General features: G+C 42.4%; 1 protein-coding gene across 1 annotated transcript in view; it reads left to right on the forward strand.

Annotated features, from left to right (window-relative positions):
• ADAMTS2 (ADAM metallopeptidase with thrombospondin type 1 motif 2) overlaps positions 1–27,077 on the forward strand; it is a 450,208-nt gene that overhangs the window by 180,037 nt on the left and 243,094 nt on the right. Inside the window, exon 3 of the mRNA XM_060240368.1 lies at positions 1,411–1,570. Within this exon, the coding sequence (XP_060096351.1) occupies positions 1,411–1,570 (160 nt within the window). The remainder of the gene's footprint in view (positions 1–1,410; positions 1,571–27,077) is intronic.

The following is a 27,077-nucleotide window of genomic DNA, read 5'->3' on the forward strand; positions in this document are numbered from 1 at the left end:
ATTTTGTACCTCGAAATCCCAAATTAAAACTTCAGGAAAGGATCTTTATAGATTTGAAACATGTAATTGAGCTTGGCTAGAAAGAAGGATGATTGATTTCATCCTGAATTGATGTCACATTCAACATGGTTCTCAGTGTAGTGGTAGAATAGGATTGACTCTTAAGCTGCTGGAGGATAGGAGGATAGACATCAGGCATCTATAGCTACAGAGTGGGAACGGTGGAAGGGAAGGGCAGAGGCTGTGTGATAATGGGGAATGGTCAAAACAGGCATTCTTTTCTCATTGGTATGCTATCATGTCACAGTTTCTCATGTTCAAGTACTACTGGAGTCAATGAAACATATTCATAACTGTTGATAGTCAATAAGACATTTCCATGGAATCTATGGCGTATGTATCCTCAAATACTTTAAAATATTCTTCCATCTTTAGCCACTTCAAACACATCCCTGCTCTAGTAGACTGTTGAGCCCTTGAGAGTGTTGACCCAGGTGGTAGAGAACTCAATCTCAAATTTATATGCATTGCTGATCCATACCACTGTAATTTTGGACTTAGACTAGACTATTGTAACACACAGTATGTGGGGCTGCCCTTGAAGAAGCTTTAATCACCTGAATTTTAAACCCTGTAAGCCACCCTGAGCCCACTTTGTGGGGAGGGCGGGATATAAATAAAATAAATAAATAAATTTAATTAGTCATCTGGAGCTAGTCATTTTCAGTCTATAATAACCTATGTCATCATTCTACCTCTGTAGTACAAACAGGGATGATTCTGTACCTTTGTGTAGTTAAAACTCTGTCTTGCTTTTACATAGTAATATTCATACAAATGTTGAAGCAACCATCAGGCTGACAAAACCATGGCTGCTGTGCTTGTCTTAGGGAACAGGCGGTGAAACTGAGACAGGTGGTTTCTTCTATTGGATCAACTTGTATTTGCACAAGAATATGGAAGCTTTTTCAGTTGTACAGGATTTGCAAGCTCAGGGGAGGAAATTTCCAGCTGTTAAGAGTTCTCTGCTTGCATACTCCTACACAAACAGATGCCATCTCAATGAACATGACTGATAAAAAATAATATGCTATGTAACATTAACTCTTGCACTGAAGGCTTGATCAAGACTCCCTGTCTTTCCATAGCCTAATCTCAGCCTTTGCTAATTAGATTCCTGAAGAAATCCCTTCAGTCTAATGCTTTACTGCTGTCCTTCCTTGTCAAGCTGAGACACTGATGTTGTGTTTTCTTGCTCTAATAAAGAATTCACCTTGCTTACTCTTTGCATTCTGACTGCTCTCGGGAGAGCGCTGAAGTGTGCTTAAGCATATTGTAAAGGCTTATTCAAAACGTCTGCTGCATGGGCAGTAATTTGAAATGTTCAATCTTTTTGCCCTGTCACTTCAGGCTGGCATGATTCGCACAGACAAGGACGAGTTCTTCATTGAACCTCTGCAAAAGGGGAAGCAGGAGGAGGAGGAAGAAGGTAGGACGCACGTGATATATCGCAGGACGGCTGCTGCCAAGAAACCACTTCCCAGTGAGCACCCAGATCTTCAGCACAGAGGTAAAGCTGAGATGTTAATGACAAGTTATATTTAAAACACAGCTAAAAGCATGAACCAAGTAGTCAGTATAAGTTCTGAACTATCACTGCCTTGGCGTCCTTGACAGAAGAAATCCCTTCTCTTTCATTACCACATCTCAGCTGTTACTGTTTGGAAGAAGTGAAGGAACTGAAGAAATTGAATTTCAAATACGGGAGCAACCAGCATCTTCCTGAATGGTTCCGGTTCTGTTAAAATAAGCAGTGTAGGTCAACTGTGAAAAGGTTCAATTATTTATTTGAAACATTTCTATCCCACCTTATCTCACTGAACTCAAGGTGGCTGACAATGCTGCGACCAAGTTGTGAGGGCATAAATTGTTAACAATCCTAATCAACAGGGGTAAAATACATTAAATACACACTCAAATTAAAAAGCACTCAAGATTAAAACACACAGGGTATAGATCATATTTGTACATACATTACATAGGGTACAGATCTATCCCTCATGTTTTTCAATCTCTATATAAAGCCCTTAGATCAAATTATTTGTAGTTTTGGGGTCACAGAGTTGGAAGGGACCTCCAGTCCAAACCCTTGCACAATTAAATTAATAAATAAATAAATGCAAGAAATTCACAAATACCTCTCTCCCCTCCCCAATGACACCTGCTCCATGCCTAGAAGATGGCAAAAAAACCCACACAACCCCTCCAGGATCTATGGCCAAACGCGCCTGGAGAAGAATTGCTGCCTGACCCCAAAGTGGGGAACAGCATTTTCCTGGATGTGTAAGAAAGGGCCATGAGAACTAAGCATTGATACAATCCATCCTGCCCTCTTTCTCATGTTCTACCTAAGTTCACAGAATCAGCATCGCTGACGGATAGCTGTCTAGCCTCTGTTTAAAAACCTCCAAAGAAGGAGAGCCCACCACCTCCTGAGGAAGCCTGTTCCACTGAGGAACTGCTCTGTTAGGAAGTTCTTCCTAATGTTTAGTCAAAACCTCTTTTGATTTAGTTTCAACCCATTGGTTTTGGTCTGACCTTCTGGAGCAACAGAAAACAATTCTGCACCATCTTCTATAAGACATGGAGTTATTTTCAGTTGTCATCAATATGCTGATGATATCCTTATCTGATTCTCCTGGCGATGCGGTAGACATCCTAAATAGCTGCCTGCTGTGGTTAAGTAGCTAAAGGTGAAAAAACTGAAATGGAAACCCTGAAAAGACAGAGGTGGTGCTGGTAGGTAAGGTGGAGGCCTTGAATGATGTTCTCCCCACTTTTAATGGTATTCAACTGTCCCTTGCTGACTCAGGTAAACATCTTGGACTTATACTGTCCAACCATATTATTGGAGAAACAAGTCAATGCAGCTGCAAAAAATGCTTTCTGCCAAATCAGCTTAGCCTGTAAAATGGCCCTTACCTTTATATGGCTGATCTTTCTTGATCCATGTCACAGTAACATTGAGACTGGACTGCTGTACATAGGTCTTCCCTCAAAATCAACCCAGAAACTCCAAGTAGTACAGAATGCTGCAGCTCAGGGAAACCCTATCATAAACTAAACAGAGCTAGAGTTGCCAATCCCCAGTTGGGTGCAGGGGATCCTCCAGTTTGGAGGCCCTCCCCCCCACTTCAGGGTCATCAGAAAGGTGGGGGGTAGGGAAATGTGTGCTTGGCACTTCATTATTCCCTATGGAGATTGTTTCCCAGATGGTATAATGGAGAATTAATCTATCATATCTGGGGCTCTGGGGGGGCTGGGTTTTTTTCAGGTAGAGGCACCAAATCTTCAGGATAGCATCTGGTGTCTCTCCTCAAAACACCCCCCAAGTTTCAAAAAGATTGGACCAGGGGGTCCAATTCTATGAGCCCCAAGAAGTTGCCCCTATCCTTTGTTATTTCCAAATGGAGAGATGGCATTTAAAAGGTGTGTGGTCCCTTTAAATGTGATTATCAGAACTCCCTTCAGAGTTCAATCATGCTTGTCACTCCCTTGCTCCTGGCTCCACTCCCAAAGTCCCCAGATATTTCTTGATTTGGACTTGGAAGCCCTAAATGGAGCATGTATATTACTCCCATTCTGCAGATACTCATTGGCTGCCTATTTGTTACCAGGCTCAGTTGAAGGTACTGGTTATCAGCCATACAAAGCCCTTCATGACTTTGGTTCCTCTTATTTGTGGGAGTGCCTCTCCCCTTGTGCCCCACTACAACAGCTTTGCTCATCTGAGTAGGGCCTTCTACAGATGCCATCCTGCAAATGAGCAAAACCAACAACCGCCTATGCATGTGCTTTCTCTGCCACCTCAAGTCCCATTCGTTGGAGAGGAAGTGGAACATATATTTGACAGATAGATAAATAAATAAAATGATAAATAAATTCTCCATTGTGGCTCCTTTATGAAATGGTGTGCCTAAGGAGGTCAGGAAGGCTTCCACTCTCCTGGCTTTCTTCAAATGGTATAAAACTGAATTATTCAAGAGGGCCTTTCTGCACAGGTAATATGGCCCTTCCATACAATGCAAGGGCTTTGTGCCAACATTTATCACTGTAGGCAACTCTCCTGTCATTATTCTTATCCACTTAGGCTGCGAGGATGAAGATAATCAAGACTGATGAGCTTATTCTTATTGTTGTTCTTGAAGAGTCATTGTCTGTAATATTGGGGTTCTAATTTGTGTTTCCTGACTATAATATCATATAGTTCCTTGTAATTTCACCAAGCACAATTGATAAGGGTTAGGGGTTAAGGATAAGTCTTGTGAGCAATGTGAAAGCCGTATTACTACATGGAAATCAGTGTCATGATATATTCAGTGTCGTGATATATGCAGGGGACTTTTCAACATTGATATGGTCATTGTTGTATGTAATGTGGATGCTGACTGAATGACTGCTGTAGTTGTATGCAGTTTTTAAAAACAAACCAACTTGGGGCCCAGTTTGTAAGTGTAGCTGGGGCAGCAGTGAAATCTGGTGGGAAAGAAAGCCTTCTCCGTCATGAGATTCTCCCCACTGCCTCAGCAAAATATATGAAATGGATTCATTTTTTGAAGGGGAAAAATAACATTGGGCATCGATGTATGGTGATGAGTGGTTGTCAACAAGGACAGGATGTAATTAATTCATATTTCTGCAAATAGTGATGTATTGGTTTTCTTAATGGGTCCGTATGCTTGGGTTGCCCATGGAAGTGACATATATCTGAGTCTTTCCCATTCTTTTGACACCGATTGCTGTACTAATAATGTGTTTATACAGATCAGTTTGGTGTCAGAAAATATTTAACTGTATAAAAGTTCCTTTGCAACAAAAGAGCTAGAAAGAAATTCACACTTCATGTCATTGCTTCTTAAAATATCAGATATTAAGTATTCCTTGACAAATAGAACTAGCATAAATACAATTGTGAAGACAAGCTTGACTACCAGGAGTTTGCCCTATACTGAGAATAAATTGGGTAGGAAAAGGACTGAAGAATCATATTGAAAATGAAAAAGAACCCTTGGGTGTCTTGGATTTAGTTTCTGGAAAAGCTGCGTTTCCTTTGGATAAAGAAGTACAAGTGGTCAGTAGCAGGTCAATCTATGGAGCAAATTTTGTTGTTGCTGTTCAGTCACACAGTCAAGTCCAACTCTTTGCGACCCCATGGACAAAGTCATGCCAGGCCCTCCTGTCTTCCACCATCCTTCGAAGTCTGCTCAAATTTGTGTTTGTTACATCAGTAACGCTGTCCAGCCATCTCATCTTTTGCCATCCCCTTCTTCTTTTGCCTTCTGTCTTTCCCAGCATCAGGATCTTCTCCAGTGAGTGCTCCCTTCTCATTTGGTGGCCAAAGTATTTGAGCTTCAGCTTCAGCATCTGACTTTCCAGGGAACAGTCTGGGTTGATTTTCTTAGGACTGACTGATTGGATCTTCTTGCAGTTAAAGGGACTCTCAAGATTCTTCTCCAGCACCATAGCTCAAAAGCATCTATTCTTCTGCACTTGGCCTTCCTTATGGTCCAGCACTCACAACCATACATTACTACTGGGAATACCATCACTTTGATTATATGGACTTTTGTTGGCAGGGTGATATCTCTACTTTTTATTATACTGCCCAGGTTTGCCATAGCAGTCCTCTCGAGGAGCAAACATCTTTTAATTTCATGGCTACATCTGCAGCATCTGCAGTGATCTTGGATCTCTGAAATGTGAAGTCTGTCACTGCTTCCATGTCTTCCCCTTCTATTTGCCATGGTGTGATGGGTCCAGATGCCATGATCTTAGTTTTTTTTTTTAATGTTGAGTTTCAAGCCTACTTTTGTGCTCTTCTGTTTCACCTTCAGCAAGAGGTTCTTTAGGTCCTCCTCACTTTCTGCCCTTAGAATGGTATCATCTGCATATCTGAGATTGTTGATGTTTTCCCTGGCAATCTTAATTCCTGCTTCTGCTTCATCCAGGCCAGCATTTTGCATGATGTACTCTGCATATAAATTAAATAAGCAGGGTGACAATATACATCCTTGTTGAACTCCTTTTCCTTTTCTAAACCAATCAGTTGTTCCATATCCCGTTCTGACCGTTGCTTCTTGATCCTTATACAGTTTTCTCAGGAGACTTGTGAGGTGGTCTGGTACTCCCATCTCTTTAAGGACTTGCCACAGTTTGTTGTGATCCACACAATCAAAGGCTTTAGCATAGTCAATGAAACAGAAATAGACGTTTTTCTGATACTCCCATGCTTTCTCCATAATCCAGAGAATGTTGGCAATTTGATCTCTAGTTCCTCTACCTCTCCAAAATCCAGTTTGAACTTCTGGTAGTTCCCGATCTACGTACTGCTGAAGTCTAACTTGTAGGATCTTTAACATAACCTTGCTGGCATGTGAAATGAGTGCAATGGTGCGATAGTTTGAACATTTCTTGGCATTACCCTTCTTTGGGATTGGGATATAAACTGACCTTTTCCAATCTGTGGCCACTGTTGCGTTTTCCAAATTTGTTGACATAATGTGTGCATCACTTTAACAGCATAATCTTTTAGGACTTTGAATAGCTCAACTGTGCTACTGTCATTTCTGCTCGCTTTGTTGTTGGTAATGCTTTCTAAGGCCCATTTGACTTCGCACTCCAGGATGTCTGGCTCAAGGTCAGCGATTTCACTGTCATGGTTGTCAAGGACATTGAGGTCCTTCTTGTACAATTCTTCTGTGTATTCTTGCCACCTCTTCCTGATCTCTTCTGCTTCTGTTAGGTCCCTACAGTTTTTGTCCTTTATCATGGCCATCTTTGTATGAAATGTTCCCTTGATTTCCCCAATTTTCTTGAAGAGATCTCTTGTCCTTACCATTCTATTATTTTCGTCTATTGTTTTGCATTGTTCCTTCAGGAAAGCCTCCTTATCTCTCCTTGCATTCTCTCATCTGCATTCAGTTGGGTGAATTTTTCCTTTTCACCTTTGCCTTTCGCTTTCCTTCTTTCCTCAGCTATTTGTAAAGCCTCATCAGACAACCACTTTGTTTTTTTGCATTTCTTTTTCTTTGGGATGGTACTGATCGCTGCCTTCTGTACAATGTCACGAACTTCCGTCCATAGTTCTTCAGGCACTCTGTCTATCAACTCTTGTTCCTTAAACCTATTCTTCACCTTCACTGTATAAGGGATGTGATCAAGGTAAAATCTGAATGGTCTAATGGCTTTCCCAGTTTTCTTCAGTTTAAGCCTGAATTTTGCAATGAGTAGCTCATGGATCTGAACCGCAGTCAGCCTCAGGTCTTGTTTTTGCTGACTGTAAGGAGCTTTTCCATTTTTGATTGCAGAGTATATAATCAATCTGATTTCTGTGTTGCCCATCAGGTGATGTCCATGTGTAGAGTCACCTTTTAGGTTGTTTGACCAGTTTGCTATGACCAGTTTGACAAAACTCTATTAGCCTTTGCCCGGCTTCATTTTGTTCTGCGAGGCCAAACTTGTCAATTGTTCTGGTTACCTTTTGACTTCCTACTTTGGCATTCCAGTCCCCTATGATGAGGAGGACATCTTTTTTTGGTGTTAATTCTAGAAGGTGTTGTAGATCTTCATAAAACTGGTCCACTTCAGCCTCTTCTGCATCAGTGGTTGGGGCATAGACTTGGATTAGTGTGATATTGAATGGTTTGCCTTGGATACGGACCCAGATCATTCTGTCATTTTTGAGATTGTATCCTATTACTGCCTTCCTCACTCTCTTGTTAACTATAAAGGCCACACCATTTCTTCTATGGGACTCTTGCCCACAATAATAAATGTAGTGATCCGCTAAGTTAAATTCACCCATTCCCATTCATTTTAGTTCACTGATTCCCAAGATGTTGATGTTCAGTCTTGCCATCTCTTGTTTGACTGCATCCAGCTTACCTTGATTCATAGATCTTACATTCCATGTTCCAATGCAGTATTGTTCTTTGCAGCATTGGACTTTCCTTTCACCGTCAGACACATCCACAGCTGAGCATCCTTTCAGCTTTGGCCCAGCCGCTTCATTCTTTCTGTGGTTACTTGGACTTGCCCTCCACTCTTCCCCAGTAACATATTGGGCACCTTCTAACCTGAGAGGCTCATCTTTCAGTGCAATATCTTTTAGCCTTTTGTTACTGTCCATAAGATTTTCTTGGCAAGGATACTGGAGTGGGTTGCCATTTCCTTCTCCAGTGGATCACATTTTGTCTGGGTTCTCAGCACTTTAAATATCAGGAATTATTTTTCAAGCAAGCCTTTCTTGGATGGTGCCTTTGAACTCTCTTGTAAGAGTTGCTATGAATATTGGGAAGGCCATCTAAAGATTTTATTACTCTTCTGGTGGCTAGTATGTTTCTGCGGCAGTTAAAGTATTTAATGCTAGAGTAATAGACAACATTGATAGACCACTATTAAGATTCCTATACAATATTTTGGGAATTCCTCAGTGTGTGCCTGGAATAGCTCTGACAGCTGAAGTTGATGAGATATCCTTTAAAGCAAAGGCCTGGGGAAGAGCATTCAATCTGAAAATTAGAGTCCTAAATTCAAACTCAGAATCACCTCAACAAATACATCATTCGATTAAACAACTCCTCCCCCATGTGATGGGGAAACTGGCAATATAGGATCCTTAATTCACTGTTGGTGGCACTCTGTAGTGATCAAAAGCTTCTGGAGCCAAATTTTACAGGAAATCAGATTACTGACTGGATATACAATCCCAGAGAACCCAGATATGGTTTTATTAAATAATTGCCAATATAGCAACATTCCTCATATCTGAAAATACTTGATTTTAATATTATTGATTGTTGCCGAAATATGTATAGCATGAAAATGGAAATCTATAGACTCCCCTAGTATTATTCAATGGTACTCAGTTATTTGGGATCATTGCATTATGGATAAGATCACTATGGGTGTCTCCCAAGCAGTTCCATATCAGGAATATCTTAAATATATAACAAAGTGGTTGCGCATATTGGAGAAATTAGACAATATTACACAGGGCACATGCTCCTTTAGAAATCATAAATATTTCAAATTTATGCAATTTTATTTAAATAAATTTGCATAGATTTATAATAAATGCCCAAGTATGATAATTTATGATCCCGCAATCTGTCCCAATCACTTATGTGATGGTCCAACTTGGGTTTTTTTTAATTAAAATTTATTTTCATGGTTAGAAAAATTAAAGTATATGGACAACAACTACAGCATTGTAAAAATAAAAATAATATTGACAATTAAAGTAGGAACTTTAAAAACTATGAGCAAAATCTATAGCATTACCCATGATGAAATAGAAACAATGAGTAGACACGAATTGATGCAGCTCATTAGAAGATGTTTGAGGAACTTTGATTATGAGAGTACCTTGAATACAGGGCTGGTCCATGGGAGTAGGCAGGGTAGGCAGCTGCCTCAAGCACTATCCTGCCTTGTAAGTGCCACCAGGTGCCCCCTTACTCCCCTCTTCCCCCTGCAGAGTGCTTCTCTGAGCCTGCCTCCGAGCCTTGAAGGCAGGCTCAGAGAAGCATTACGCAGTATACTACACTCTTCAGAGGCTTCTAAGAAAGCCTCCAAAGAGCACACTGTTTTAGTGGTGCCTTGATGCTTTCAGGTTAAAAACTGCCAAACGGTGGTGCCACTCAGTCGCTTTCAACCCGAAAGCGACTAGGCACCACTAAAACAGTGCACTCTTCAGAGGCTTCTAGGGAAGCCTCCAAAGAGCATACTGTAGGGGAAAATGGTGGTGTGGTAGCACTTTTGTGCTCCGCCTTTCACTCCCTTGGCCCCACCCGCTCACCCATCCTGTGTGATGATGTCACTTTCAGATTTCCCTCAAGGGAGCTTGCGGGGGGGGGGGGGAGCATGGTGCAGGGGTCTGCCTTCAGCGGCAGAACCCCTACTGCCAAGGCTGCTTGATTAGAGCCCATAGAGTGTGTTCATCTTTCTCAGGAGGCATTCTCCTTCCAACAAAAATGCCAAGTTATTTATCTGAGCTAACTCTTCCAAACTTCAGAAGGGCATTTATGATTGTGTGCCTGAATGCCCTACCTTCAGTAGTGGTTAGGACAATTCAGTGGAATTCCATATTCAGATAGACTTGTGGCAACAACAAAATCGATTCTGTGGTTCATATTTTTTGACTGACCCAGATTTTCAGATATATGAGCTGAACTGATCTCTCCATTATGTAATCAGGACTTTGTCTCTTCGGAAGCAAAATCATTCTGGTTTCTCAGAGATAATCAAACTACTTTGTGTATGGCAAAATTTCTGGCAGTTGTTGTTAATTTACATGATAACTTTCATAGCAACTTTTAGGGATGATGATGAAGAAGACTGCAGATTTATACCTTATCCTCTCTGAATCAGAGACTCAAGAGTGGCTTACAATCTCCTATATCTTCTCCCCTCACAACAGAAACCCTGTGAGGTGGGTGGGGCTGAGAGGACTCTCACAGCAGCTGCCCTTTCAAGGACAACCTCTGCCAGAGCTATGGCTAACCCAAGGCCATTCCAGCAGCTATAAGTGGAGGAGTGGGGAATCAAACCCAATTCTCCCAGATAAGAGTCCACACACTTATCCACTACACCAAACTGACTGAGGGTTTGCTGTTTATGACTTGGGTTGTGAAAACAGTAGACAGGGCTTTTTTTTTTTAGCAGGAATGCAGCTGGCTTGGTGTTGGGGTGATGGTAGTGGCTTAATATGCAAATGAGTTCCTGCTGGGCTTTTTTGTAGAAAACAATTGTGTGAAACAATGGTGACATCAGGCGGTATGATCTAATATGCAAATAAGTTCCTGCTGGGCTTTTTCTACACCCTCCCCCCCCGACAGTAGGTAAGAAGTATGTTTCCTTCTAGTGGTGGCACCAGAGAAAGCACCTAAAATTAAAAATGGTCCTTAGGTTGTTTGGAGGAAGAAAAGTGGGGAGAGGAATTCTTATGAGGTCTGGAAAAGCAGGTCCTTGACCAATGTGGTCCTTGCCTCACTGGTAGATCATATTATGTCACACAATGGCTTTATTAACCTCCCTGCCTTTCACTGTTAACTGGTTCTTGGAGAAATAATTGAAGAAAAAAGAGACAAAAACTAGAGGAGCAGAATGCCCTTGCACAACCAGTCAGAGAAAAAAAAATGATGGAATGCAGCCAGGGAATCCACTAACCCTGCTGAAGTCTGGCAGTAATTAGAACATTCTTCTGGAACATTCACAGAGCATTCAGCAACTGGGTAACAGCTAATGAGGCAGGAGGATGTGAGGTGGTGGAGGAGAGAGGTAAGTAGATTCTTGGAGTCACAGTAAAAAGTGGAAAACAGACAGAAGCCTTATGATGGAAAAACAAAGTAGGTGTCATTTTTAAGAATGGAACACAGCAGACTGGATCCAAGATATCCACTCTTATGCAAGTTGCTTTATCCTGAGGTTATCTTGTGATTCCATGCCTTTGTTACTCACAGACCCACAAAAATCAACCAATTGCTAATAATAGATCAGAGCCTTCTTGTTTAATGCTGGTTTCTCTGGTATCTTTTTCAGAAGAGGCCTCTGCAGTGCCCCTAGATAAGGGACTGGCTCAGTACTGTGTACATATGGTGGTGCCTGCCATGTGTTTGTGTGTGTGTACACATCTGCATGGAAATGTCTATTGGGATAATATTTTAACATTATCATTTTGCCTTGGAAGCACAGAAGCTTTTCATGGTGTCCCCAAATCTCTACATTTCCCAGTTGAGAGGGAAATGCTATTCAAACAAATTACAAAGATGGTCTGACTCCAATAGTAACAAGATAAAGTAATTTTACTTTTAAAATAGAAGCAGATCTTACATGGCATGTTTATATGGGTACATTTAACTTACAGTGAACAGATTAACTTGAAAAAGATTAACTTGCTACAGCTTCAAACCCAGATAGAAGACAAGGTGCAACAGAAGGCAAGCAAGGGCCAAAGAGGCGCAGCATCTAACCAACGAGAGGGAGGGGCCAACTGCTAAGTGTACTGAGAGAATTCCCTTAACTCTTTCCCTCCCAGATCCTCGTGCATGCAGAGCTACAATATCCAACACCCCTTCTTAACATGGCATGCAAGAGTTCTCAAGTTTATTTAATTTAATTTAATTTAATTTGTGATTTACACCCCACCCTCTCCCACAAAGCGGGCTCAGGCTGGCTTACAACATTAAAACATTACAATAACAATAAATAAAACATATCCAATTAAACTACAATTATCTTGTAGTTTTTGAAATCTGTCTCTTGATAGAGGCTTGGTTACCATTTTTCCTGTTGAACAGTACTCCATCTCTATTATGCCCTTCTTAGTTAGGTCACACACTAAGGGAAACTTCATACGAACCAATGTGCTTAGCCCATGCAGCCATTTTTTTTCTGATTGAGAAATCTTAATGCAGGTCTGGTTATCTTCTTGAAGTTGAATTGGCTTTTGCTTATCAATTCCAAAGTCCTTTAATAACTGGTCTAGCCACAACAGTTCTCTGCATGCTTCAGCAGGTGCTATATATTCAGACTCTGTGGAAGTCAAGTTTACTGTAGTTTGCTCTCTACAGGCTCAGGAGATTGGTCCACCTCCATACAGGAATAAGTAAACACTTGTGGATTTATGATCATTAGTTTTCAAGCCTTTTATATTTATTGTTGCCAGATTTATCTTTAGGACTGTCTTAATCTGTATGTCTTCCTTCCACAGTTTGGTAATGGAATCCTATTCATTTGCCCTGCAGAGTGATCTGCTGTGATTCCGTCTATTCCTTTGTCATTGTTCCTTAGAAGAACCCAGGTTGATATGTTATCCAAGACAGATTGCAATATGAGACAGCTGAAATGAAATTCATTTACAGATTTGACACTATTAGTTTTGGGCCCAATAGAGATGAGGAGTGGCTAGCTTGCTATAGAAAGCAGTTGTAAATCTATTTGTCCAACATTGGCAAATCCTTAACAGAGAGGTCCCCACTCACTCTGACTGATGGCTTACAGTTTTGTCTGTATCTTGTTTTTGTTTGTGCTCTGCAGTGTGAAGCATCTGTGTCCTGAGAGGTACTAGACCTTATGGCCTTTTGTTGTGATGACTTCCCTCTCCTAACAAGTCTTCTCTTTGTGTATACATTATACAAGTACATTTGTAATAAACCTGCCAAATGAATATTACACCTCAAGGACCTGAAAAGTGGGCTCTGGCTCATGCAGAACTTATGCCACAATAAATTTACTTTGAACTAGGCTTGAGACAGGAAGGCCAGGAAATTTTCCCACCAAACAGACTTCAACAAATTTCTCTTAGGGCATCAGACACCTAAAACTGTGCTACAAAGTGTTAGTATGAAAGTGATGGGCAGAAATCTGTATGAATGTCCTTCTCCTGACCTTTGCCATCTCATTAAGGCTCTTGCATTTCACAGTGCTGAAGTCTGCATTCTGGCTGTTCCCCAGAATTTGGACTATCTCGGAACACTAGGGATATTAAAATAAATTTTTGTATCAATGTCTTACAGACGTTTTGCCTTTTTAAGAAATGGAATGTACTTCAAGAGAACATGTGCTAATAGAATGGTACAAGATTGTGTCAAGCTGCAGATAATTTCAACTGTAATCAAAATGTTTTATGAGTTTAAAGAAAATAGGAAATGTATCTTGACAAGGCAATCTGTATTTGTCTCAGTAACAGTAAGAGGCTAAAGGATTTGAAATTTCCAGCCTCTGTCACACAACACTTATTTATTAATGCATTGGAGAAAGTACAGCCTCCTATTTTAAATAAGTACTATTAGTTCAAGAACACTTCTGACTCATTAGTATTCAATGTGAGGTTATATGGAATGATAAAATGTAAAAAGGACAGGGCTTTTTTTTTTGTAGAAAAAGCCCAGCAGAAACTCGTTTGCATATTAGACCACATCCCCTGATGCCAGACCAGCCAGAACTGCATTCTTATGTGCTCCTACTCAAAAAACAAAACAAAAACAACCCCCCACCCCACCCCTGGATATGGAACTACAATAACATAGATTCAGGTGAGTAGCCATGTTGGTCTGAATAGGCATGAACAAAAAAAAAATCAGTTTGGGTTTGGGGCAGCTCCTGAAATGAACACCAAACTGACCCAACAGCCCCCCCCCCCCTGAACCAAGCTGGTTTGGTGAGTTTATTTCCCCTTCATCCTGGCCACTCTTACCAGGGCCAGGAGAAACGGGAGGGGAGCCTAGGGAGGGTTAAATGACTTAGAGCCATTTAACCTGTCATTTCCCCCCTTTAAAGTGGAGAAGTGAAACTGAGGAGTTTAATGGCTTGCAGGCATCTAAACCTAACCTAAACAGTCAGCTGTTAAGAGTCCAGCTTCCAGCCGAGCCATGGGATGGAGACGGTACTGGTCGCCCTCATGGATGATCTCTTGAGACATCTGGATTGGGGTGGCTCGGCAATGCTGTTGCTGTTAGATCTGTCGACTGCATTTGACACAGTCGGCCACCAGCTTTTGTCCTGCTGCCTCGCCAATGTGGGGATTCAGGGGTTTGCCCTTCAATCGCTTATCTCTTTTTTCCAAGGCTGGGGACAAAGGGTGGCTATAGGGGAGCAGTTGTCCCAGAGGCATCCTCATATGTGGGATCCCTCAGGGGGTGGTCCTCTCCCCAATGTTTTTAACATCTACATGCACCCCGTTGCCCAGATTGTCTGGAGAAACAGGCTTGGTTGTCACCAATATGCGGATGACACCCAGCTTTATCTATTGTTGACCAGTCCAGCTGCGCCCTGGAAGATCTGGACCTGGCATTGCAAGCCGCAGTGAAATGGCTCAGGCAGAGTTGACTGAAATTGAATCCAGCGAAGACAGAGGTCCTGTACCTGAGTTGCAGCAGCCTGGGTAGGGAAATTCCCTTGCCGACCTTTGATGGGATGCTATTAGTGCCAGTGTCGAGGGTCAAGAGCTTTAGGATGCTCCTGGAGTCTTCACTGACAATGGAGGCCCAGGTAGCAGCCACTGCCGAATCTGCATTTTGTTGTCTTAGGCGAATACGGCAATAATAATAATAATAATAATAATAATAATAATAATAATAACAACATTTTATTTATATCCCGCCCTCCCCGCCGGGGCAGGCTCAGGGCGGCTTACAGGGTGTGGCAAAATCCATGTTAAACAATAAAACAATTATACATTTCTATACCATTTAAAATTTACCATTAAATTTACATAATATACAAGTCTAAAATCAATTTAAAATAATCTCATCTTATTGCTATCTCAATTGTTGATGTTAGTGATGGCATGGTGTTCATTTCAGGTTCCATCTTGGAAGGCTAGCCGGAAGAGGGCAGTTTTGCACGCCCTACGGAATTGGCTAATGTCCCGTAGGGCCTGCACCTCTTCCGGCAGCTGGTTCCACCATTGGGGTGCTTTTATAGAGAAGGCCTGTTCTCTAGTTATTTTTAGTTTGGCCTCCTTTGGCCCAGGTACTTCCAGAAGGTTTTGTGAGCTGGATCGCAGTGCTCTCTGGGGAACATATGGAGAGAGGCAGTCCCTAAGGTAGACAGGTCCTCGGCCATATAGGGCTTTAAAGGTAATAACCAGCACCTTGTAACGAACTCGGTAAGTAACTGGCAGCCAATGCAGCTCCCGCAGCCCAGCCCGCACATGTTCCCACCGAGGTAGGCCCAATAGCAGTCTGGCTGCTGCATTCTGCATTAGCTGCAGTTTCCGGGTTCGGCACAGGGGCAGCCCCATGTAGAGGGCATTACAGTAGTCTAGCCTCGAGGTGACCGTTGCATGGATCACTGTTGCCAGGTCATTGCGCTCTAGGAAGGGAGCCAACTGCCTCGCCCGCCTAAGATGGAAAAAGGCGGATTTGGCAGTGGCTGCTATCTGGGCCTCCATTGTCAAGGAAGACTCCAGTAGCACTCCCAAGCTCCTGACCCTGCGCACTGGTATCAGTGACGCACCGTCAAAAGCTGGAAGGGAGATCCCTCCCTCCGGACCACCACGCCCTAGACAAAGGACCTCTGTCTTCGCTGGATTCAGTTTCAGTCCACTCGACCTGATCCAGTCTGCTATGGCTTGCAGCGCCCGGTCCAGATTTATAGGAACATCGGCAGCCCAGCCGTCCATCAATAGATAGAGCTGGGTGCCATCCACGTACTGGTGACAACCCAGCCCATATCTCCGGGCAATCTGGGCAAGGGGGCGCATGTAGATGTTAAATAACATCGGGGAGAGAACTTCTCCCTGAGGCACCCCACAGTTGAGTGAGTGTCTCTGGGACAGCTCCCCCCCAATTGCCACCCTTTGTCCCCAACCCTCCAGGAAAGAGGAAAGCCATTGCAAGGCTAGCCCCTGAATCCCTGCGTCGGCGAGGCGGCGGGCCAGCAGCCGGTGGTCGACCATATCGAACGCGGCCGAAAGGTCTAACAACAGCAATACTGCCACACCGCCTCGATCCAGGTGTCGCCGGACATCATCCATGAGGGCGACCAGAACCGTCTCTGTCCCATGGCCCGGGCGGAAACTGGACTGGAATGGATCCAAATTGGTTCCGTACCTGGAGCACAATGACTTGGCAACAGTGATCCATGCGACGGTCACCTCGAGAATAGACTACTGTAACGCCGTTTACATGGGGCTGTCCTTGACTCAACTTTGGAGGCTGCAACTTGTGCAAAACAGCGGCCAGGTTGTTAATGGAGCTACCTGTATGGGAGCACATTCAACCTTTGCTGAAAGCGTTACACTGGTTTTCTGTGGCGTTTCGGATTTGCTTCAAGGTACTGGTTATAACCTTTAAAACCCTGTATGGCCTGGGACTTGTCTACCTTCGGGACTGCTTTTCCCCATACATACCCCAGAGAGCAGTACATTCAGGGTCTCAAAATCTCCTTAAGATCCCTGAACCGAAAGCAGCTCAATTGTCCAGCACTAGAGCCAAAGCGTTCTTGGTAATAGCCCCCACTTTGTGGAATGCCCTCCCCGAAAACATCAGGGCCCTGCGGGACCTGTCACAGTTCTGCAGGGCCTGTAAGACCGAACTATTCAAACTTGCCTTCAATGGTTAGGGGGAGGTGGCTGTTACCTTACAGCATTGGCAATCTCACTGAACTAATATAATAGAAATTAGAAACTTGCAATCTTCGACTTTTAATATGTATGGAAATGTTTTATTATATATTTTATTTTTAAAATGATATGTTTGTTAATTGCTACTGTTTTTAAACTGTTAGCCACCTTGAGCCTGTCAGGAGAGGACAGGTTATAAGTCTGATAAGTTCAGGATGTGTTCAGGGAAGGCACCTTTACTGAACATCGGTTCACGAACTCTGAACCATCCTCAATTTGTGAACCAGTTTGTCTGAAGCATGTCTAAAGTAGCAGAACAAAATTTGGGTCCAGTCGCACCTTTAAAACCAACACAGCTTAATTCAATGTATAAGCTTTTGTGTGCATGTACACTTCTTCAGACACAGTGAAATAGAAGCTACCAGTCCATATGTATAGGTGAACAGCAATTTAGCATAAGCATAGTAAACTGAGTTTAACAGATACAAGGACCAAATAGAATAACAAGCTTTGTTTATATGGTCACCATTTGTTTGGGTTTAATTCCATGGCAAAATGTAGTGATGGAAATAAATATATCAAAAATCAGAGATAGATGGGCAGATCTATCCTTAATTGTGAAATGCTGAGAGTAATTAACTGAGACCCTGTTGCTATTCTTTATCCATCTCCTCTTAGTTGTGGAGGTAACTTTACAACATCCTTTTATTTGAGGCAGGGTGATTGGCTGTGACATTGAATGGTAGTTTGGAATGTATTTCTCTGGTTTGGGGACAGAGGAGATATACACCAGGTGCACCACTCTAGGGAGGTTATTCCATAATCATGGGGCTGCCACTGAAAAGACCCTTTCTTATGTGCCCACCAGACAAATGTCTTTGATTGGTGGAAGTCAGAAGGGCCTCTTTCTGCGATATTGATTCCTGTGCAGACATTGTAGTCTAGTCTAGATGTTACTAAGGCATGGATCACAGTGGATAGACCTGACTGAACCAGGAACGAGTGCAAAAGCTGGGCAAAAGCACTCTAAGACATCACAGCCACTTGGTTTTCTAAGGTGACCACTGTGTCAAGACAGGGAAGATCTCAGTCCCTGATCTGTCTTTCTGCTAACCCAGAGAACCTCTGCCTTGTCAGGACAACTGTAAGCAGAATTATACCCTTCTAACACCATAGATTTCAATGGAGTTAAGAGGGCCTAATTCTGTTTGGGGTGGCACTGCAAATTGCTCATATTGCATAGCAAGTATGGTGATACAACTATGGTGATCCCTATCTATGGCCTCACTCATGAACTTGAGCAGCGTTTAGATTCCTATCTCTTTCTCGGTTTACTGCTCCCCAGCTGGCTGGTTCTTGCTCAGCCTTGCTTTGATCATGTGTTAACTCTGCTCTTCCAGTTACAAGTGGAATGCCAAGATCATGGTTTGTTTAACTTGAATTTGGACAATGATTCCAGGGATAGGCCCAAAGACTTGATTTTCCTTTCAATATACTCTGACCAGGTGGATAATTTATATTCAGACAGCATATGATGGGACAAGCTCTCAGGTTCAGAGAAATAGTGAAGACGGAGCCAGAGGTTGACAGTAGCAAGCCAAGCTCTGGTCGCCAATAGAGACATGCCAGTTTCCAAGCATATTACTGCATATGGAACACAGTTCTGCCAGTCTTTTTCGTAGGAATTACGATTAGATCTGTTAGATGGATTGGTCGAAAGCACGGATCCAGATTGAGATACCATAAAGTAATTGTAGAATCACTTTAGTCTTAAAGATCTTTATGACTGCTGGCACAAATTGATTGCCTCTACCATAAAAAAACCATGTTATGGCTGACACGCTAACACTGGCAATTTTCATAGCATAGTTACAATGTACAGACCAAGATGTATTGTTCTGGAAATTAATGCCTAAATATTTAAAATGCTTAAGTTGTTCTAGCCTTTTCCCCACGATGGACCAGCTAAAGGAACTCCTTCTCTTGGAGAAGACTACAATTTCCGATTTCTCATAGTTCAGCTGGAGCTTATTGTGGACTTCCCTTTGCAGAACCCTATCTGTTCAGGTCCTAAGATTTTATGTTGCGACATCCACAAAGTGAGTTTGGCCAGAAGGTGTTTGGCATATAGCTTGCCTATAACAGAAAGCAAGTTTATGGGTCTGAAGTTATTCAGATTAGAGTGATCCCCTTTTTTATAAATTGAGACCACTATTGAATTCAGCCATGCTCGAGGTATCATGCCTGTACTGTCAACAAGAGTGAACTGAGCTGCCGGAGGGGGGGCCCACCAGTCTGGATCTGTGATTAATATTTCAGAAAGAATGGCATCAGGGCCAGGGGCCTTCCCTGCTTTCAATTGTGCAATGAGCTCTTTGATTTCTTCCAGAGAGACCGGAGGCCAATCGGGTAAATCTGCTTCTGAGGGCTCGAGGGAAGTAGCACAGGTAGAGTCATGGCTAAATAGGGCCAAAAAGTGTTGAAACCATATACTCTGGTGTCACTTATAGAACCTAGCACTGACCTTTGCTTGTCTTGAGGTGCCACTGGCACACTTCTAAATGCCATTCTCTCCCATTTAGGTGTTCAGGTTTGTAGTTGTATGCTGCTATATTCTTCCCTTGCTCCAATCTTAATTATACTAAGTGAACCCCCAGGTCTTATTATGCATCTTGGCTCTAACTGGTTCTTCCTGACTGTCAACCAACCCCTACCCCACAACCTATGTGTTATGGCTGAATACTAAATAAAACTTTGCTTATCTTAAATGTCACAATGGACTCTAACTTTGTTCTTACCTGTGATGGTGGTCTAGCTCTCTGGCGTTACCCAGGGTGCATCATGTGAAGGCGAGGTAGGGTTGTGCCCCAATTGTACCCTGAACCAAACAGAGCCTGACTCCTTTTTAAAACCCTCCTACCAAAACTCTGCTTTTTATATATCCCTAACCTGTCCTTTTTTGTGTTGTTTTAGTCTGGTTAAAGAAACTAGGTGGATCTGCCTCTTCCGGGCTACATTTTTTAAAAAGCTACCTTGAGATGAAGGCAAACCTTTTTAGAAGCACTGGTGTGCTCTTTGTTAAGTTTCTCCTGACTAGAGTATGGAACAAAGCAGATTTCCTTGTAAACTAGAAATCAGGTGTCCCCTATGACTAGAGAAAAGCTGGAGTTCAACCTATGGAATGTAAAAATGCCCTATCCTTAATTGAAAGTCAGATGCACACACACCCTGTTCTCTTTTAAATGGAACCTGTTTTGGCCTAATTAACCTGCCTTGGAGAAACCTACACTCTTTTGAAAGTATCCCCTATCTGGCCTGGTCAGCTGAGAATGAGAAACTGAAGCCCTAACCTGGATTTCTTAAACTTGTTTAAAAGTGGGGGGGATTCTGCAAAACACATTTGCCCGCCCACTCCTCGAATGACACACAACACAAGTTTTGGGTTAAACTGGGAATTTTATTTAAACATAAGCTGATCTGCAACACATTAAAACACGGGTTGTATTGTGCTTGCAGAGCAAGCATCCTAACAGGGCAAACCCACCTCGACTCAGAGCCAGGTCCAGGATCTCTCCGGACCTTACTCATCACAGCCCGCACAATAGCGCGTAGAGGGGAGGGAGTACACATTCCGACGCATGACTGCCTTAAGGCTTGTAATATGCTCCCATCTGAGACATCCTGACTGCGAAGCCCATAGGTACCCAGTTTGAGGACTCCCCTTATTGCTGATATCTCAGGGTGCTTACCAACTCAAAATCTTTTCAACCCGTGCTTTTCCCGCCTTCCCAGTTAGAGTCTATCCAGCTTTGCCAGGCCTATTTATCCCTCACCCCTTCTGACCATGCGGAGCAGGCGAAAAAAGGCTTCCCTCCCTGCCAATCGGAGTGAAGCTCAAAAATTCCTGCTCAGCCCCTAAACCGGCGACTAGCTGATCCCACATGGTCTAAAAAGAGGGTGGGTGGGTGAGGAGCTTGCGCTGCACCAAACTGATGCTAAGGGGTGACTGATGCCAGACCTGACTGGCAAGCCAGCATCTCATTGGCCAGCACTCCCACGCTGAGCTCCAATTGGTTTCCCCAGCCTTGTGTTTCCTTCGAGGAGATAGGGGGAGGCCAAATGCCACTGCCTGCTTCAGAAGAGGCAGCAGTCTTCTTAATGGAGCAGCCTATTTACTGGCCTTAGTCAAAAACACCCTCAGATGCCACTGCAGTCTTACAAAACACAATGAAAGAGAACCAAGCTAACACAGGGGCAGAATAAGACCACTGAGAGAAGCCACACAAAATCTAAGCTAACCTTTCCCTAAGGCTAAACAACTGAAGAGCAGAACAGCAGCCCAGCAACACTTCACCCCACCCCCAATAAGGCCAAAATCAACTGAACCTGATTTCAAACTGCAATTAAAATAGTCAAGTCAGGCAACCAGAGGAAGAAAGTCACAAAGAGCAACACAAGACTGTATCAGGAACACTAGCTATAAGGCCCATGCAGGAAAAAAGGGCAAGATCACAAGTATGTATAAGACAAAACAACACAGTGACACACAGCAACCCATTGACACCCACCACCAGTCCTGTCCACCACGACCAGAAGGGGGGGGGGGAGGAATATTTTAAAAAAACAATCCTAAGTTCACAACATATCACACTGTGCAGCAACCCCCCCCCCAAAACACCAGTATCCACTCACAAGACACAACCCCACAACAGTAGCTGCTTACCTACCCCCAAGCAACAAAAAAACACCACTAAACTCTTCAGAAAACATCTGTCAATGTCCACAAAACAGTAACAATAATTAAATAGGCAAACAACCACTAACACAACTTGTGATAAGAAATTTACCAAACAATTAACAACAGTGAAAAAAAAAACACTCGGCCCCCTCCCAGCAACAAAATAATAACACCAATAATACAATAATATCTTGAATGAAAGTATTGAAATATTTCTACAACAAACTTTTAAACCCTACACAAAATTTTAACTTCTAAAGACTTGACCAACCCCCCAACCCTAACCCTAACCCAACCCAAAAGAAAATCCTAACCCATCCCAAGAAGGCACTCACCCTAAATTGGGGACACTTTATAAAAAGAGACCAGTGGCTCTTTTAAAACCAATAGAGTCTGAATTCTGGGGGAAATTAAGAGCTGAGCAAGCTATTATGTCCACTGAGTTAGGAAGCTGATATCTCTATGAAGTCCTGGGTGCTCCTGAACCTTGAGTATTTTTGCAGTGACTGGTCTCTCAGCTTTGTTATTATAGATAGGAATGCTTCAGGTGTGTGCCATGCCAGAACCAAGAACTAAGCTGGCCTTCTGGCTCTCTCAGAACGTTCAGTGCTGGGGTGGGGGCGGCGGGAAAAATGAGCAAGCCGCTGAAAAAGTGGCCGCTGCCACTGCTTCCTCCCCAGATCATGTGGAGGGAAGTGGGGAGGAAGTGGCGGTGGATGACACTTTTTCAGCGGCTTGCTGGTTTTTCCCACCATCGCCGTTCCAGCACTGAACATCCTGAGAGCGCTGGAAGGCCGGCATAGGAGACACCAGCCTTCCTGCGACTTTTCCTGCCAATCAGCTGATCGGTGGGGGAGGGGGGATGCCTTGAAAGAATGCTGGGAGCTGGTACTTCGTTGCCAGTTCCCCGGGCATTAAAAACTGGGTGGGAGGGAGGGGTAAGCAGCCAGCTACCATCCCAAACATACCAAACGATCCATTGTATACAGCCAGGCTCTATGCTACAGTCGTATTTGCTCCAATCCTGCTGACAGAGATTCTCATCTGAGGGATCTACAACAAAGTTTTTTGGAACTAAAGTACCCACCTGTTGAAGTCAGGACACAGATTAACAAAGCCAGAATGATACCCAGAGAAAACCTGTTACAAGACAAACCCAAAAAAGATAATAACAGAACACCACTAGTGGTCGCACACAACTGTCAACTTAAAACAGTTCAACATATAATCAACAACTTACAACCTCTATTGGACAATGACAGCTCTCTTTCAAAAGTACTGGAGAGTAAACCTTTTTCTTGCACACAGACAGCCCTCCAATCTCAAACAACTCCTCACCCACAACTATACAGCATCTCATCTGAGTATGGACACTGGTACCAGAGCTTGCAATAAACCCAAGTGCCAACTTTGCTGCCACATACACCCAGACAACACAATCACTGGGCCTAACAGCATTAACTACACCATCTCAGACTCATTCACTTGTTCATCCTCCAACATTATATATGACATTAAATGCCAACAATGCCCTTCAATTCTCTACATAGGGCAAACAGGACAAACCCTCCGCCAAAGGATAAATGAACACAAATCTGACATTAGGAATTACAGAACTGAGAAATCTGTGGGAGAACACTTTAACCTTCCAAAGCATTCAATGGGTGACCTCAAGGTAGCTGTTTTACTGCAAACTTCAAGAACAGAATGGAGAGAGAAATTGCTGAATTACAAATTATTATGAAACTTGGAACAAACACCTCCCCAGAACTGAACAGGGATATTTGTTTTTTATCTCATTACATATGCTAAAGCCACTCTCAGTGAGTATAGCCATACATCCACAGTATTCCAATGTATTTCTCTTTTATAATAGTGTATCAGAATAATGTTTTATATTGACATACTCAAATAAGGAATATTGGCTATTTATCTCATTACATATACTTAACTCATTTTCATTTTATGTATTCTTATTTTCTAATGGCAGACTAGAATGATGTTTATAATGTATATAGATTGATGTTGATAAGTAAATTAGGTGGACTACCACTAGGAAATATATGTCCTTTTGTGATTTACCTAGATTTGCAGAAACACCAAGTGGCAGGAAACTTTATTACCTTTTATGGCTAGCCAGACCAAATCCAAGCCACACTGTTTCACCATGTGATCACAGTCAGTTTGCCCTCTTAATAAAAAAACTGCATGTATTTCAGCCCACTATACCTGATCCCCTAGTCTGATGAAGTGTGCTTAGAGAGCACACAAAAGCTTATGTTCTGAATAAAACTTGCTTGGTCTTAAAGGTGCACCTTGACTCCTGCTTTGTTCAAGTGCTTCAGACCAACATGGCTGCCCACTTGGATCTATCATCTATAGATGGTCCCTGAAACATCATCTGTATTCAATGATTGCAGTTTACAAACAACATCTGAACAAATGGAAAGAAGGAGTTTGTCACTGAAGTACAGTCAGTTCTGTAATAATGTTGGATGTATGCATGTTTGTGTTTTAATAGACTTTATTACAGTCCAATAAATATGAAACCTAAGCAATTGTATGCAGTGTGTAAATTTGGTATTAAATATATGTTCTCATGAAGCAGTAAATGGAAACTGTTACTGCAGAATTATAAAAATTAAAATGGCTTTGTAAATTTTATAGATATTTGTGGGGAAGAGCCGTTCCATCATAGCCTATCAAATTGACAAATGGAATTGATTTTTTAAAGAACGTATATACATTACTTTTAAGAAGCCAATGCATATTGTTTTTATTTCTCTGGAATTCCTCAAATGACTCATAAACTGGCCCAGGGTTGGCCACAGGCCACTGTAATTTAAAGAAACTCGGCCAGTAACCTTTAAATAGGAATTGCTCTATTAGAAAACTGACTTTCCCCCCAAATTCAGTCAATATTTTTCCTTCAGTGTGTACCCCTAGTGATTAATGAGAGTTCTCTTATTTTGCAGTCAGTAAGGCTACAATGACAATATTTTTGTCTCCTCCTTATATCGGATGTGCATGATAAATACATCTGTCTTTCCCTTGCCTTTTCCCCCCTCTGTTCCTAAATTTCACTTTGCCGATTTGTACAGCTTTTCATGGATGAGATGGATTGTGAATTTTGCTGTGATTCAGCTCTTGAATAAGAAGCAGGGGTTATGCACTTCTGAGGAAATGAGTCTCAAGGGATTGTTAGGCCAATGGCTGTCACTATTGCTAACCACCAAGGTGGCTGATGAAGCTTCTTCTGCTTAAAAAAACCCTTCCGAATAGAAGCTTAGAAGCAGTTTTATCATCAGACTTTGGATACATCAAGGGGCTCTATTTTTATAGTCCAGATAGCATGGTATGATGGATTGATCCCTTGACTGCTTGTTTTTTCCCTCTTTCAATGCATACTGTTAAGATCAGTCTTTAGAGGCTTCTGTATTATTTTTAACCCATGTATCTATTCATTCTTATTTTATTTGTTTTATTTTATAAAATTCCTAAGCTGTTTTTCCTCTTAATAAAGGTCCTGAATGTAGCTGTTTAACCATAGAAACAAAAACTTTTCAGTGTAAGAACTAAAAACTAATAATTTTGTAAACTGCAATCTAAAAACACTCACAAGACCAACCTAACTGATGCGCTCTCTAAGATTTTTCTAGTTTGTTTGTCTTCAAGAAAAGAAATATCTTTAAACCTGTTCTGAAGGTCTGTATGGAGGATGCCTGGTCTCCTCAGGACGTAGTCCAGGGCAGAAGCTAAGGTTGCCAGCTCTGGGAAGGAAAATTCCTGGAGATTTGGGAGTGTATCTGGGGAGAGACATGAGTTTGAGAAGGGGAGGGATGTGAAGGTATAAAGTCCACCTTCCAAAGAACCCCCCTTCCAAGCCCCAAAGACCCCCTTCCCCCAATCCTGAACACTCTCATTTGGGCTGAAATTGGTTCCTGCAGAAAGGCATGTGTGATCCCTTGTGGATTGTCTGACCACCCTTCTGTACTCATTGGGGACTGACCACAAAGAAGTTGCAAGTCTGACATCCTGAGAAGACAGGCCACAAGACTGAAGATTGGCCTTTGGGCAGGGTGTGGCCAGGCATGCATACAGCCAAATGAGGTTGGCTTGCCTTTGCAGCAGCTGTCAGAGATTAGGGCATCCTGCTTGAGCTAAAGTGTAATTGGAGTAAAAGGTCTGGAGGCTGGGAACCTTATCATGGAGGCGGTTCCAGTTATTGTGTTGGGAATTTAAGGTGATGGCTAGGTGGAGTTGGGGCTGGTTGGAGAGGGAGATGGAGGAGGAGGAGCTGCAAGAGCCTGGAGATGTCAGGGAGGGTTTTCAATTACCCTGGGAGTGACAAGAGTCCTATAACATTTGGGCATCAATAATAAAAGGCAGAATTTCCAACTTGCCAACTGTATTGCCTCATTCAACAACCCATGGAACTGGGGCCACTGTCGAGCCTACTTCAAGCCTCAGCCTTACATGTGCCATACCTTTCCACCCCAGTCCTAGCATGCTACATAAATTTCAGGTCTCTGGCATGTGATGGCCATCTTATAATTTAAGACCAGAATTATGACTGAATCTTTGAGTGAAACATCACAAAACAAAGCTCTGTATAGGCAAATGACAATTTTTCTTTCAGATCTTAATTTGTACTATCTGCATGTTTGGTAAATACTCATTGAGAACCGGTGGGTCAGATGTTGGAGTAGGACCTGCAAGAAATATTTACATCCGCATTGAGCCATGAATATAAATATTTTTAAGGGACATCTGTAGTCTCAGAGGTTGTTTAGGAAGACAGAAGGGGGATGTGGTTGTGGCTCAGTGGAAGAGCTCTGCTTTGAATTCAGAAGGTCTCAAGTTCAATCCAGTTAAAGAATATGGCAGTAGGTGATGTGAAAGACCTTTACCTGAGACTCTGGAGAGCCCCAGCCAGTCTGAGTACACAGTACTGATCTTGATGGATCAGTGATCTGATTCAGTATAAGTCAGCTGTGTGTGTGTATGTATAAATGTGGATTTCTCAAGATCCTAGAACAGGAAGAAAAATACAAGACATCTGAATAGCATATAAAATGTAATTTTTAAAATACACTGTATGCAAAATGATTGCATCTTCAGTTAAGCTTTTAAACTGTTTTTAAAATTTCCTTGTATTAGACATAGATCAAATAAAAATATGCTTGGTTTAATTTGAATAAGGAATATTAT

Source organism: Heteronotia binoei, chromosome 5 (genome assembly GCF_032191835.1).
Source record: "Heteronotia binoei isolate CCM8104 ecotype False Entrance Well chromosome 5, APGP_CSIRO_Hbin_v1, whole genome shotgun sequence".
Lineage (NCBI taxonomy): Eukaryota > Metazoa > Chordata > Lepidosauria > Squamata > Gekkonidae > Heteronotia > Heteronotia binoei.